Genomic DNA, 15,489 nt, shown 5'->3' with positions numbered 1-15,489 from the left:
TGCTAATGGTCTAATTAGATTCAATGGATTATGCTAAGCTATGCTAAAAGTGGTACCGCCAGACCTGGAGATCAGCTGAATGGATTCCAAAACAGTAAAAATAAAATGTTTAACTCTAGGGGAGGTGGAAAATGAGAATATTTTCAAAAAAAAAAGTGGAGTTTCCCTTTAATGCACCGATGTGGTTTTAGTTGAATGTGACATTGAGTGGCTCCTCCCCTTTAAGACAGTCAATAGCATTTATTTTTAACTCAAAGCCTGGAAGCTGATGAAAATAGCAAAATAATGTCATAAAAATTGTTTGTATCTGTTTTTGGGAAATAGGTTTTGAATACTTGAATTTTGTAATTATAAATTGTTTCAGTGTTTTGGAGCACCTTAGCTTATTTAAAGATATCCTTAAAGTTGCCATGAAACTGAAATAGCGATTATCTTATTTTCCCCCTCGTGACGTATATCCGAGTAAAAAGGCTTCTGAAATTAATAAAAGGTAATGCGGGACTTAAATTGGTCCACCCAGAATTGATTGAATCCGGACCGCCCACCTGTCATACCATATGACCGGAAGTAAGGAGGGAGGATATTTGCGTTTTTGATTAAAGATTATGAGGGCACACATTTATTTTTAAATAATGAAGTTCACAGATAAGTAATTTGTAAAAAAATAAAAATACCACAATATTACCCCCAAACTTACAGTTTTTTATTTTAATTTCATTTCGATTTTAAGGCTATCATATTATTACTAATAGACAGAAAAACTTCAATTTAATGAGACTTAAAAAAGAAAAAAAATCGAGCATGCAAATCTAAAAAAAAAACCCTATTATGTGTTTATTTAAAATCTTTGTAAAGTCCTCTTTGAATGTATGTCTGCTAAATTATCTAGCATTGTGGAGATGAACCCCCCTCTTCACAAAAGCACGCGCGCACAGATTATTTAGTCGAAATCAAGGACCATGAAAAGAGAAAATAGCACCAGCTAATTTCCCCATCTGTGCCGTTCGTTCAGGTTAAGCGGCAGGCAGCAAAAAGAGCGAGAGAGGAGGTGGCGGGGGGTAAAAGACTGACGGTCGCACTCTCCCGCCTTCTGTCCTATCACTGACGGGAGCGCGCACATCAGTGAGTGGTGAGCGTATGTAGCGTTCTTTCGCGCTGCCGAAACCTGACACATCACCTAACTCTTGGACAAAAAGAGTGAGATACATCGACGAGGAGGGAGAATTCTGAGGGGAAAAATACATATCGAACTGTCGGAGAGTATTTTATTAACCCTTCTGGTTTACCTGCAGTGTTTTTGGCTGGTTGGTGTCTTTTTGGAATCAAGGATAACATTTCACAACATGCTGATCGGTATGTCACACTGAATGGAAATGTTTTTTATTTGTTTGTTTTTTGTGGCACAGTATGTGTGGTAATTCTTTGAAATGCGTTAATATGGACACGCTGGATGCGCTTAGATGGATGCGTCTCGTGCCCAAAGTCCTCCAGCTCTGCGCATTCAGCACCGGCACGCTCAAATGTTTTAGTCAAGGGGCATTTGTGTTGCTTAATTTAGGAGAAATAGATAACAAAAGTTCTCCAGAAATGTACACGTGTAGAGTTTTCCAGAAGCAGAGGAGCGCGCATCGCTCCAGAGGTGTGTGTCGTTGCAGTCAGATTTGGTGCCACGAGACGCTGCCAGATGTGCCTGCGACTTTCATACGCGTGCCATCAAATGTCCTTTGAGTGTGTCAGCCGATTAAAGAGAATGGCATTATGTATATTTAACACTTGAAAACCCCTTCATAAATTCACAAGTTCTACATCATTTTTGGACGGATTTCGTGTTTAACCAGTCTCAGGTGCAGTGATCATCAAACACACAATGTCTTTACCGTTGACCCCTGTGGTGTGATAGACCGATGCACAAAGACAATAAGTGAATAAGATAAAATAAAATAAAGAGAATGGTGTGTGTTTTGCTGATCTCTTATGACACGCACGAGCGCACTGGTATGTTATTTATAAAAACTTTCTGTCTTTCATCCCACTCTCTCACTGGTCCTCTCAATTAGGTAGACACGTTTAGTAGCAATCATTTCGTTTTCAGGCCTTGTAAAAAAATGTTCACATTTTATTGTGTACATTTTGTCGTGTAAGCCTTAATTTTTAACAATAATTGAAGTGTGTAAACCGTTATTTATGCTTTAAATTCTGCACAAAAACAGCACAAATTATGTAATATCTAAACAAACATTTGTAATAGTATTATTATTATTATTATTATTATTATTAATTTTATCAATTAATTCGTTAAAAATTCCTGCTTTTTTAAGGGCATGTTCTCTTTTACAGCACCTGCTGTTCTTCACCAGCCTCCAAGCAGCGGTGCGGAAAATTAAAAATGATAAAGAATTGATTCTACCCGCACTGAAAATGTTTTATCAATAACGCAGCTCATTTAAGGAAATCATTTGAGTTTTCTATTTTTCTTAGCTCATAAATTTCGTTGGGATCGAAGTCATTTGCTTCTGTTTTTCATCACGCCGCATTTTCCTTTTGAGGGTCTGCGTTTCGCTTTATTTAAGGTTTCTAGTAAACTGCGTACTTGCAATAAATGTTTATTGAAAATTTAAATAATTGTTCAGTTTAATACGGATTTTTTTTAAATGATAATTACATGTTGTATTGTTTTTGTATATAGTATATATTTTAATGTTATTTTATTCTTGTGATTTTATTTTTGAAAGTGAATTTCAATTTTAGAGTCGAACAATTATAATATTGCGTCCTGTTTATAGTAAATAGCACATTAGAAATAATTTAAACGAAAGCAGGATTCTTTTTAAATTTTTTCCCACTTCCTTTCTCTCGGTTTCTTTAAATATTAGCTACATACCAATGCTCTGTCGGCTTAGCAACAAGAGCTAAAGGACATTGTCCATTACACAAATATGCGGTTACACAAAAAACATACAGATGTTTACATAAAGACTCACCATGCAGTTAAATCCTGCGATTCCCAGACAAAGAGAGAGAGAGAGAGTGGAGAAAGGTGCGAAATGTTTCTGCATGCAGCATAAAATGGTTCAATCGCATCCTAAAATCAGCACATAATTACAATCAGTTGTATTTATCTGCGTGTTAATAATCACTCAACACTCACGTTGAATTACTTCCTTATGCGGAGACAGGTGTAACTAGCTCAAGGTTATGGGGTCAGAGGTCATGCCCTTGAGCCACGAAGCTTTAACCTAATCATTTCAATTGCCCTTTAACTTGAATCGACTATACTTTAAATTTCATTTAAGTCTGTGTTAATGTGACTGGGCAGCTACTTTGTTTCTGTGCTTTTGGCCGTAATGTTTGTATGTGTGTTTAAATGTCCATTGTTTCGTACAGCTGCTAATTAAAAACTCGTCTCGAATTCGAAAGGTGTTTGAATGTGAATACGTGCTGCTGTTTGGGCCGATGTCAGACTGCGTATTTGGTTTTTTGGCACTGTTTTCTCAACCCCCTTCTCACTGTCATGGTTTCAGTTGTCGTGGCAGCGCCCCAGCCCGTGTGTTGTAAGTGTGGGGAATGCGGTAATGCCATCCTTTTAAGCGAATGCTCTTTGCCAGCCGCATATTACTACGGTACTTTCTAGGAAGACCCTACTAAAAGTAAGACACTTTTTATTAAAAACATACTGTTTTTAGTAGAAATCTGTTTGCATAATAGAAATAGAAATGTAATTAAAATTATCAATTATTTTCCTTAAAACTTAAATGTTAGGAAAATATTTATTTATTATATTTTTAATCATTACATTTAATGCTCAAGTTTAAATGAGATTTCACCAGTTTTTGTATGCAGATCCTATAGTGACATGTAAATCCTCTGTGCCAAATTCCTGCACCATTCCATAAAAACCCGCAGAGCTTCTACAATGGATGTTTTGCCGCAGACATTACGCTGTTGCATTTCTCATCGACATCGGCACGTTAAAATTGGAAAACCATATCACTCTTTCTTTTCTGGCCATGGTCTGTTGAAAATGCATTCTCTGTCTCCTTCAGCATGGCCTTCCAGACACATATTTACCGCCACATTTATCAGCCCATGAACACATGATGTGGTGCACTGATGTGATGCATCATATTATACTGGCGCCCAGAACAAACCATCTGAAAGCTTTTTACATTTGTAACGTTTTGGGTTTTGAGCCTCTCCTTCATTAATGGAGGTTATATTCATTTTGAGCTCTCATGTATTTAGTGACGCAGTGTGTGTGAATGTATCCTATGCGAGTGTGTGTGTGTCAGCTCCTCGTGGAACAGCAAATGAATGACAGGGTGAATCATTAAAATGAAATGATGGCATGAGCTTGATTGGCCTGTCAGTATGTCTGACGCGGTTGTGTGTGTGTGTGTGTTTGTGACAGTGACAAGAGGGTTATGCATATGCTCTCTGCAGGGATACAGAAGGAAAAATGACCATCTACGTGTGTGAGAATGTTTATTGAAAGTGCTTTGAGTGACTGTGTGTACAGTAAAGATGGTCTTTGCTTTTATGTTGTGAAGTACCAACTCCACTTGACTCTATGATCCAGAGGTAGGGGTGCAAGGTGAACAGAGATTTTTGGTTGGTTCTGAATTTACCTGAAAGAGACAGAGAGAGAGAGAGAGAGAGAGAGAAGAGAAAGAGAGAGAGAGAGAGAGAGAGAGAGAGAAGAAGCTGGCCACCATTATTTCTCTCTCTCTCTCTCTCTCTCTCTCTATCTATCTATCTCTCTATCTATCTCTCTCTCAATGCAATAATCTTTCTACCCACACAACTTGCTTTTCTTTTGCTTCAGTTTCTAATTCTCTCTCCATTTCTGGGTAAATACCTTCTATTCCCGTTCCGTTATGGGGGAGTTGATAAGGAATGTCTTTCATCCGCAGTAGACTGGTTTCTTCCAGCCCAGCTAAAGAGAATGTGTGTGTATACGCCCATATGCGCACAAACAAGTGATTTTGGGATTAAGTTTTTCCCTGTACCTCTACCACAACAATAGTGTCTGTCTTTGTACGTTTTTGTGCGTTTGCCCTGTGTTTTTGTCTAGACACAAGTGAGATGTAGTGCTGCAGGAGTAGAGTGATTGTGTTAAGATTGGACATTTCCTTGCTTGAATGAGGATTACATTTTAGAGAGTGACATCAAAAAGACATTTGAGACAGAATGGCACATGAATACATACATTTACATACAATTTTGACATTTTTGAATATTCAGTAGGAAGAGATGTAGGGTGGGACTTGTTGGTTGTTGTTTAAAGGTGCAATAGAAGATTTTATCTATTTTGAAACCAACTTTCTAGGAAGACAGATGTAACACATGACCTCCTTTCAAAAAAACCACCTTTCGAAAATCATAAACCCAATTTCATCAAACTCATGCAAAATAATTTGCTGCAGAGAGTCTTTCTTATTGGCTGTAAAGCAAGGGCTGCTCTTAGCCCCCTTTATGCTGTTTACAGTGTGGTGTATAGGGTTGGGACGGTAAATCGCGATACACACTAATAACACCTGTCTGATATCGATTCTGAACTGCAAAGGCAATATTATGCACAGCTCTTTCGTCTACTACGGCTCTTTGATCAGTAGGAAGTCCTCATCAATCTAAAGTTTGAGTCGTTTATATCATGCATTTGAAAAAGCAACACTCGTTAAACGCAATCATTATAAATATTCATTATTATCATGAAAATACCAGAAAAGGTTTGAAGAACAGCGATATTAATATGCTTGTAGGCATTTTCTGGAGCTAAATGCTATTGTTTTGTGGTGCATATTGAGTTTCTGCACAAGAGCGCCCTCTGGCTTTTGGATGTAGTGTCATTTCACCGTAATTCATTAAAGCTCACATAACACACGCTGTTTCTGCATTTCTGATGTTAATCTGGAGTACCTATAGAGTAGTATTACATCCTTTATATCTCCGAAGAGTCTTTAGTTTAATCAGATTTATAAATAAAAAATTAGCTTTACCGATTCTTTCCAATAATGTATGAAAAAATGAAGAAGGAGGAGTTCCTACCGCGGGAGGAGCGAGTACGAGTCATGCAACACTTTACAACACTGTTTAACTTATGATTCACTACATGTTCGTGTCATTTATATAATATGCACGCGCCTATTTCCAACATAAGACAGAAGTCTTACTTACCGCATACAACTCATGACCCTGTTGGGACTTTTCATTGATATCCAAGCGCATCAAACACACACACGCAAAACTCCGCTGCTACCCCGGATAATAAACTATATCCATTGTTTCCATAAGGCTCGCTTTCTTCTCCTTACATCCAAAAACACACTTCTTCATTCGTGCCATTTTTGAGTTTTGAAATTGAACAAAGCTGTCGTGTGATGTGATGTTTGTAAGTTCTAGCGTCTCCCGCTGATTGATGGTTGGGCGGGGTTTTCCGGAGGAAGTGCCCATAAAAAGAAGTGATATGCATAGAAACCCCTGAAACGTCAGCATTCGGCACAGAAATACTCTGCAACACGCCCAACTGCTTTTTTGACACACCGCCTACGTTTAGCATGAGGAAACAACTCTGTAACTGTGTTAATAAGTCAGAATGCATGAAATACCATTGACCCCCCCCCCCCCTAAGAAGCAAAGCAAGCAGAATTGCACTGATATCTGTCAGGCAGTCAGCAAGACATTTAACGTGTGGTTATTAAAAAAATCTAATCTAATCCTAATTTGTCCCTGTCCATGTGAACTCACTTAAAAATTATACACAGTGAAAATGTAGATTCCATGTCACCAACATTTAAAGGGAACCTATTGTGAAAGTTCACTTTTATAATGCGTTTTACATCAATATGTGTCCGCAGTGTGTGTAAATAACCAGCCTCTAATGGTAAAAATCCACTCACTTTTTTAATAATTAGAATAAAGTGAAGAAATTTACAGATTGAGATTTTCCCCGTTGATGATGCTAAAAATTTTACATACATACTTTGGGGACACAAAAGACCTATTTTACATCTTGTAAGCTGGGTCACAAAATGGGAGCTTTAAATAACATCAGCAATGTGTTCATACAACATGAATTTTGTTGTGATGTCAGTTGTTTTAGTGATCATACAGAGCTGTTACCATGTATATTGGTAACTCAAATTAAAAGTTACTCATAATGTCAAATCTTCACTGTAGCACTGTGATCAAATAATTTTCTGTTCTCACATCATATCTGCTGTGGAAGCCATTTTGGTGCCTCAGTGTTCACTGTTATAACTAAGTCCATAGCGGGCAACGACAAGACTCGCTTGGGCAGTGCTACAAAAATAGTATCCCCATCATTGTCCTCCAGGCTGATTGACCATTCAGTTCCCCTGTTACTGGTGGGAAGGTCACTTTGACTCAGAGATTTGGGTAGGTCATTAGGGGAAGAAGGATGTCTTATTGTCACTACTGCTTAAGACATTGGTGCTAATGTTTTCTCCAAGGCTCCTTTAAAGAGGAGATGTGTTCAGGTCTTGTTAAGGGTAATAGCCTAACTAGGCACATTTCAAGCAGGGATGGTTTTTATCCACTAAACCTGACAGAATTGTTTGCTTAATTAGATTGTTTTATCAGACAATGAGTTGTTATTACAGTACGTTATTGTTAATATGTTACTGGCATATATGTCTTGTAGGCAAAACCTGATCCCCTACACCAACAACCCCCCACCCCTCGCACACAGATGGATCAAAAATGAAAAGGCCAGGGTTGATTGGGGGTAATTTGGGGATTTGGGGAGGGCAGCTATTTACCCTACAAAATGTCCCTAGGGGGAGAAAAAGGGGAAGGGGGGGTGGAAACACCAGTGACAACGCAGACGCTCACACTCTGTCATACGTGCACGCTCGCAGCATTGTTTTAGTGTATTGGACACTCTGATACATGGGTGCACTGTCGGATGCTAGAGGTGTGTGCGGTGGCCTAGAAACGGCATCACACCCATGGCTTCTGATTTGGGGAAACAGGAGTCTGGAGAGGTAATCCTGTCTTTAGGCTACCACAAACAAGGTCAATACTGCCCATGGGCTTATCCTTTTCTGTCCTCTCCTCCTCTCCCCTCATTTTCCATCTGTATGGTTAAATTTTCCTCTTCTTTTGAATGTTGGACTGTTAGACTCCTCTTCTCCCCCTCCTCTCTCCTTGCTGAAATTTTGGTAGAAAATTGCTCCCAAAACAAAAACAAAGTTTTTGTTTTAAATGTTTTAGTAAAAATATGAAGAGTTCAGATGCAAAACCCTCTAAGTGCGTCAGACATGTCTTCTTGTAAATAGCATTTTAATCAGGCTGTTATATTTACAATTAATAATTTCACTTTGATGTAATGTTTAATTGAAAGGGTTTTTAATCAGTAACAGAAATGCCTTATTTTTACAAACTTTAGTAATTTCATTGGAATTTAATGTATTTCGAAAATCTTCTGAGTGCATGCAAGCTTTTTTGGCAAATACTAAAAAAATTAAAAGACAGTAAACAATTGCAAAATCACTAAAGATGCAGCTAGAAACATTCAGTCAGAATCTAGAAATAAAGAAACTGAATCAAACATTAGAGAGTGCTGTGATCGATGTGAATCGTTGTATTCAGGTCCAAGTACTGTACTCAGAAGGGATACAAGTTTGAATGTGATCCACGGTCGTTTAGCACGCCATTGTTCATCCAATTTATTTATTTTTTCGCTTAGAGAACTTTGCTAAAAAATATACATGGCGTTTAGTGGATTCTGCCAACAAAGCAGTATTTCTGAATGGCATGAGGCTGGGGTTAAGCAAAAGGGGATGTGAAGGTCACAGGTCATACCATCTTTAGTCCAACCTTCCTCAGAGCACTGTTTGTTTGGGAAGTGTAATAAAAACATGATTTACAGAAAGCACAGTTATATTTAAGGACTATGGCAACAAGTTATTGTTTTACTTGTGATTTTAACACAGAGAAACAAGCTTATTTTATAAGCATGAAGAATTTACTCAAATCTCATTCATTTCTGAGATGATTATATTGATTAGTATCTGACTAATAAGTATTCAAAATCATTTAAAAGGATATAAGTAAAAGCAGGCAGATATCAGGAATCCATTATTTCAAAGTGGATTTCAAGCAAAGGTATTTGATGAACATATAATACGCACTTAGAGCATTCGTCACTATCATTATCTCATTTTTGACTGAGGTGCCGTTTAGCAGCTTTTGAATCTGAGCTCATTATATGCCGAAATTGATTTGTTTGAAAGTATTGTTCCTCTGATAAAAAAAGTCAAACGGTGCTAAATAGCACTAAAAGTGGTCCACTGGCTTGTAATCATAGGGGAACCATTTTAAGTGCCATATAGCACCTATTTAGTACCTGTGTAGAACCTTATTGTGGTATATAGAACCATATCTGGTGCTATAGTGGTGCTATATTACCCCCAGATGGTTCTTCATCTGCTTTATAGGTGCTATATAGCACTTAAAATAGTTCCCATATGATTACGAGCTTTTTTTTAGAGTGAAAACCATTAGATCTATGGAGATCTTTATTGGAAATCTTTAAAAGGCTGAAATGTAAATTTTTTTAGCAGTATCACCAAACCCTAGTATTGACATGGAATATATGGAAAAGCATCATGTGTTTGAAATGGCTTAGACATTTTTATTTAAAACAAATTTAAATTTGTGAGTGACCTATTCCTTTACGTGCACATTTTTTAGCATTTATGTATGAAGAAATTGATGTTAGAAGTATGACTAAAGCATTAAGACAAAAAACAAATTAGCCAACTAGTCACTTAAGATATTGTCAAGTTTAATGTCTGTGGTTTAAGTCAGCTAAGCCCATAAGTCTCTTCGTTTGTAGTTGGGTTAATGGATTTAGTTCTGGTTCTGTTAAAACAGATAAAGATCAATGTGTGCTATTTATGCAATCACATATGATATTATCAGTGTTTTATGTGTATGTATGAAAGATAGCAAGTAAAAAAGATAGAAAACAACCGCTTTGATCTCTCAGTGAGTCTCTGTTACACGTAAGGTCATTTCACTTAACACGGTGGGGAATATATTTCCTCTGAGGTACACCAAGGCTGCAAAAGAATAGAAGGAATGAAAAGGAAACACTGATGTTGAGTGTGTGTGTGTGTGTGTGTGTGTGTGTGTGTGTGTGTGTGTGTGTGTGTGTGTGTGTGTGTGTGTGTGAGAGAGAGAGAGAGAGAGAGAGAGAGAGAGAGAGAGAGAGAGCAGCTACCTCTTTCACTAGTGAATTGTATTGGCTCTGATGTGCTATGTCTGCCTAAATCTACTGCCTGAAGAAGTCCATGCATCACCTTGACAGTGTGTTTGCATGTCTGCGTGCACATATGCATGTTTCTGTAAATCTCTGTACAACATGCAAACTGTGTGTGTTAGGCTGTCATTATTACTTGCCAATTAATCATCGAAATGATCAGTAAATTACTCATATGTCACTTTGCATAGGGTACATAATAGGTTCTGAAATGCCTAATGGCCAGTAAAAGGAGGCACTTAACCTTCAGAAAATGTTGATTGTCAGCATTAGGAGGTCATGCTAATATTATATGTGTGGTTATATTGTCTATTTACTTTAAGGTTTGCAATATTTGCAAGTGATTTGGGACAAACAGTTTGAGAACATTATTTTCATCTGATCATTTTTTCTTACATTAGGTTAAGCAGTTAATGGTTGTGTTTGAAGAATGGTTGAAAAGGAAAAGGATGTGAGATTATTTGGTTTTCTTGCTGCCATGCTGTAGAAGATTGATGTAAAAAGGCTGTAATTTTTTGGGTGTTACCTTTTCTTAGGTTGTTTCAGGGATGCATAATGATTAATCACGATTAATCTATAGCAGAATAAAAGTTTTTGTTTACATCATATGTGTGTGTGTGAACTGTGTACATGCATGTATATATTTAAGAAATGTTTACATGTGTATATACATTTGTATATTTATGTATAATTTTTATTATATATAAATACTTAATAAATAAATAAATATATATATATATATATATATATATATATATATATATATATATATATATATATATATATATATATATATATATATATATATATATATATATATATATAAATAAATAAAATATATATATATATATATATATATATATAAAATAAATATATATATTATACATGCATATTATACACATATATGTAAACAAAAACTTTTATTCTGCTATAGATGAATCGCAATTAATCGTTATGCATCACTATGGTGGAATTCAAGTGTTAATAATGTTGCATACAAAAGCTATGCTTGAGAATGATAAAAATGACTAAATTAATATTTTTTTACCATTTGAATATCAGTTCAGCTTATTTTAATTGTGAAGATGCAGTTGAAGTCCAAATCTCTGAGGTGTCAAATTGCCCTTTTAAGGGTAGGGAGACAAAATTTTAATGCTTAATGGTTTATCTCATCTATTCTTACAAAGAAAAATCAAGCTTTTACATTATCAAAAGTAAACTGGACAGCAAAGTTGGCCCTGTTCATGGCAAGTGCCAATTTACTAATACAATCGTAGTGACAGCCTTATACAGTATGCAAGGAGCCATCTTCTACTTGTATGCAAGTTTATTTGTCTCTTTCTGAATTCCTCAGTGCTGTTTTGTTGTCCTGCTGAGGTCTTTACCTGTTTGTCTGGATAAATCATGCATAATGCAACAGCTGCACACCTTATGACACCACCACAGCACTGACAGACCAGTCAGCGAATACAACCGCACTCATCATCATCATCATCGCTGTAATTTCACCCATTTATGCAGCTCAGACTTACAACAAGCAGTTTTTTAATATTCAGCATGTTCCTCTGGTTTCGAGAGATCTAAACAGAGCAAAGAACAGCAAGAAAAATGAATGTCAGAGGTGTTACGCATTGTGCCGGTCCTCAGTTAACTCCCTCAAAAAGCAGTTAATAACTCGACGCGTCTTCAGTTAGCTGAAGGACCGCAGGGACTGTTTATAGCTGCGAATGGCTGATGTCACAAGGGGTGGGGGGGCTGCAAATGAAATCGCACAGATGTGCTTGTGTAGATGAATGTCTTTATTGAACTGCCATTATTTGGCTTGACGCATGAGGCTTATTTAAAACAATTACAGACCGCCGCTGCCAAATACTGCTTCCAACTTGTTTGCCAGAGTCTCTGATATAATGCGAAAGCAGCCTAAAAAAGCACATTCACAGGAAATGGGGCGAGCGGGAAGGGACATTTCAATGACACAGCGCCCTTCAAGAGGTGCAGCGCCTATTCAACCGAAAAATAGATATGCAAAAAGATAAAGAACACCTGCTTACTAATGAGGCACGATGCTGTTAGAGAGAGAAAGAGACAAAACAAGAGATAAATACAATAATCATTATATGTTTTAGCCCTGACATATTGGCCACCATTTTCGGCTTACATTAGCATTTACATTTATGCTTTTCCCAGTCACATTCTTAGTGGTGTGTGTATGCACGTTGAATAATGAGACTTTAAAACCACTTCGCCTTATCTCAATGCTGCAGTCTCTTTCTGCATTAATGACAGACGCGTCTAATCTCTCTCGACGAGACAGACTTGTGTGCGTGTGCCCTGTGCTTTTTTCTGGGGGTTATGTTTGTAATAAGTGATGTTTATTTTGAGGTCATGGCTCTGAAGTGGCTACTGACAACAGGAAATGACTTCATTTAGACAGGAAATGAACTCCACTAAGCATCTGTCACTCCACATCATTTTATAAGTGGCTCTGATTTAGCTGGCATTATCTATGTTGAGACTAAAATTTGTGTAGGTGTGTGTGAGAGAGAGAGATGTGTTTAAAACTATATGCGTTTAATTTTTTGTAGGTCAATCTTTATACTGATTAAATCACAAGAATTTGCACACTGTAAAAATCTTTGCTGCCTTAATTTTTTGTTGAATCAACTCAGATTTACAAATCATTTCAACTTGCTATTATTTTTCTTGACTAAAGATTAGTTGTTATAACATATTAAATATAGTTGAAAAAAGTCAATTTTTATAAGTTGTAGACACTCATCTCTTGTCAAGATAAATAATAGTAAGTTGACGTGACTTGTAAATCTAAGTTGATTCAACAAAAAAATTAAGGCAGCAAAGATTTTTTACAATTTTCATACTTGCTTGAGTGCATGCTGCCTTTAAAAGAAGAGCTTATCACTAAGATGATGATTTTTTTATTTTAAAATTGTCTTTTTTCTTTTCTGCCCAATCATGTCTTTTTGGGGAGGGGATAAATTAGGCAACAAAATGTTTCCCGTGTTATAATCTATTTAGTAAATTATGTGTTACGTTATGAAGTATGTTAACAGTATGCAACTGTTTATATCAAAAACAAATTAATAAAATATTTTTTTAATTAAATATATTTTCAACCCAAACAAAGTGTGTAAATCAAGTCTGGGGTCCCTGGTCCTCCTCTTTAATCATTAAAGGATTAGTAAATTTTCTTTAAAAAAAACCAGATAATTTACTCACCACCATGTCATCAAAATGTTGATATTTTTCTTTGTTTAGTCGAGAAGAAATTATGTTTTTTGAGGGAAACATTCCAGGATTTTTCTCATTTTAATGGACTTTAATGGACTCCAACACTTAATAGTTTTAATGCAGTTTAAAATTGCAGCCTCAAATGACTCTAAACGATCCCAAACAAGGCATAAGGGTCTTATCTAGCGAAACGATTGTCATTTTTGACAATAAAAATAAAAATATGCACTTTTAAACCACAACTTCTCATCTTTCTCCGGTCGTGTGACGCGGCAGCACGACCTTATGTAATACGTCATCAGATCAAGAGGTCACGGATGACGTATCGAAACTGTGTGGAGAAAGAGGACCGTTCCGACATTGTTGTATGTGGAATGATACTAATTAATGTCTTTGTGTCAGTTTATTGTTTAAAATGGTCCGCAAATGTGCGTTTCATAAATGTAACACGTGACCTTTCCACGGCATTACGCAATTGTGTGAGGTCGCGCTGGCGCGTCGCAGGACCGGAGATGGATGGGAGGTTGTGGTTTAGAAGCGCATAATTTGTATTTTCTTGCCAAAAATGACAATCGTTTCGATAGATAAGACCCTTATGCCTCGTTTAGGATCGTTTAGAGTCATTTGAAGCTGCGTTTAAACTGCATTAAAATTGTTAAGTGTTGGGGTCCATTAAAGTCCATTAAAATAAGAAAAATCCTGGAATGTTTTCCTCAGAAAACATAATTTCTTGTTGACTGAACAAAGAAAGAGATCAACATTTTAGATGACATGGTGGTGAGTAAATTATCTGGATTTTTTTAAAGAAAATTGACTAATCCTTTAAGGGGTCTGTGGCCTAAAAAAGGTTGAAGGCCTCTGGCTTATATGAATTAATCTTTACAACAACAACAACAAAACATTTATAACAATAAAACAACTAGATTTGTTTTAATAATGCTAATTACAATATTATTTCCTACTGTAGTTTCATAATAATAAATAATCATCATAATCCACAATTAATAGTTTTGATGGAAAATGATTGGCTGTAAAAATTCAACTTAATACCGACACATCCATTAAATCTCTTCTGCAGAGTTCACAGATTTTTTTTATGATTTTTGCCGTTAAAAAGAACAAAAATCTTTTTTTTAGAAACATCGTCTTATCAGTGTAACAACTGCACAGCCTTTGGCAAGATTTAACTGTCACTATCATTTCCACTCTCTCCCAGCACACACACACAGACGTACACCCAGTCTGATTGAGATAAGAAAACAGCATGCGCTCTCTCCCTCTGCATATATTCAGCCTGCAGTCATGACGAGCACAAATGAAAACACACTTCCTCTGCTCTTCCTTTCCTTGTGTTTTTCTTCCTCATCTGCATTGTTTCATGTGGCGCTGCGATTCACAGAAGCGTAACAGATGAACTGAATGCGTGTGATGCTTTGATTTTATATTAATGTCCAGCAATTCCTGCTCTTTAGCAATCTGCGGTTGTGTTTCAGACCTCTCACCCTCCTTTCAGCCCAATTCTTTGGGGGAAAAGAAAAAGGGGTAATTTATCACTGTGCACCCTCAGGGTGTTTAACACACACACACACACACACACACATACTGAAGCCTGAGGCTTTATTGTTCCTTTGTGGCAGATGGGTTGCCCGCTTTGCACCATTGGTTTTGATGATGCTCTCTCATGATGCTCTCTCTCTCTCTCTCTCTCTCTCTTTCTCTCTCTCTCTCACTCACACACACACACACACACACACACACTTGCACACCCTTAAGAGCTTCCATTTGACAGTGTAGGTGTTAAATGATTTTTGGATCACAAGATTGTCAACTCTCCATATAGAAATTTCCATACTCTCATTTATTTGCCTGTTTGTATGTGAGTTATCAAGCTATTTGCTGCTTGACCCTGTCTATGCACTTACTGCAGAATTATGAGTGTTAATCTGCATGTGCTT

General features: G+C 36.8%; 1 protein-coding gene across 4 annotated transcripts in view; it reads left to right on the top strand.

The window, feature by feature from the left end:
* Positions 1–15,489, top strand: part of znf385c (zinc finger protein 385C) — a 94,289-nt gene that overhangs the window by 45,682 nt on the left and 33,118 nt on the right. Inside the window, exon 1 of one of the 4 annotated variants that reach the window (XM_055194237.2) lies at positions 1,129–1,353. The exons of the other annotated variants lie outside the window; for them this stretch is intronic. Within the exon in view, the coding sequence (XP_055050212.2) occupies positions 1,344–1,353 (10 nt within the window). The 5' untranslated portion in view covers positions 1,129–1,343. Of the gene's footprint in view, positions 1–1,128; positions 1,354–15,489 lie in introns of those variants that run through there. 4 annotated transcript variants of the gene reach the window in all.

The sequence above is a fragment of the Misgurnus anguillicaudatus genome, chromosome 19 (genome assembly GCF_027580225.2).
Source record: "Misgurnus anguillicaudatus chromosome 19, ASM2758022v2, whole genome shotgun sequence".
Taxonomy (NCBI): Eukaryota; Metazoa; Chordata; class Actinopteri; order Cypriniformes; family Cobitidae; genus Misgurnus; species Misgurnus anguillicaudatus.
The sequence above is the reverse complement of the archived record's forward strand: the minus strand, read 5'-3'. Positions and strand labels throughout refer to the sequence as shown.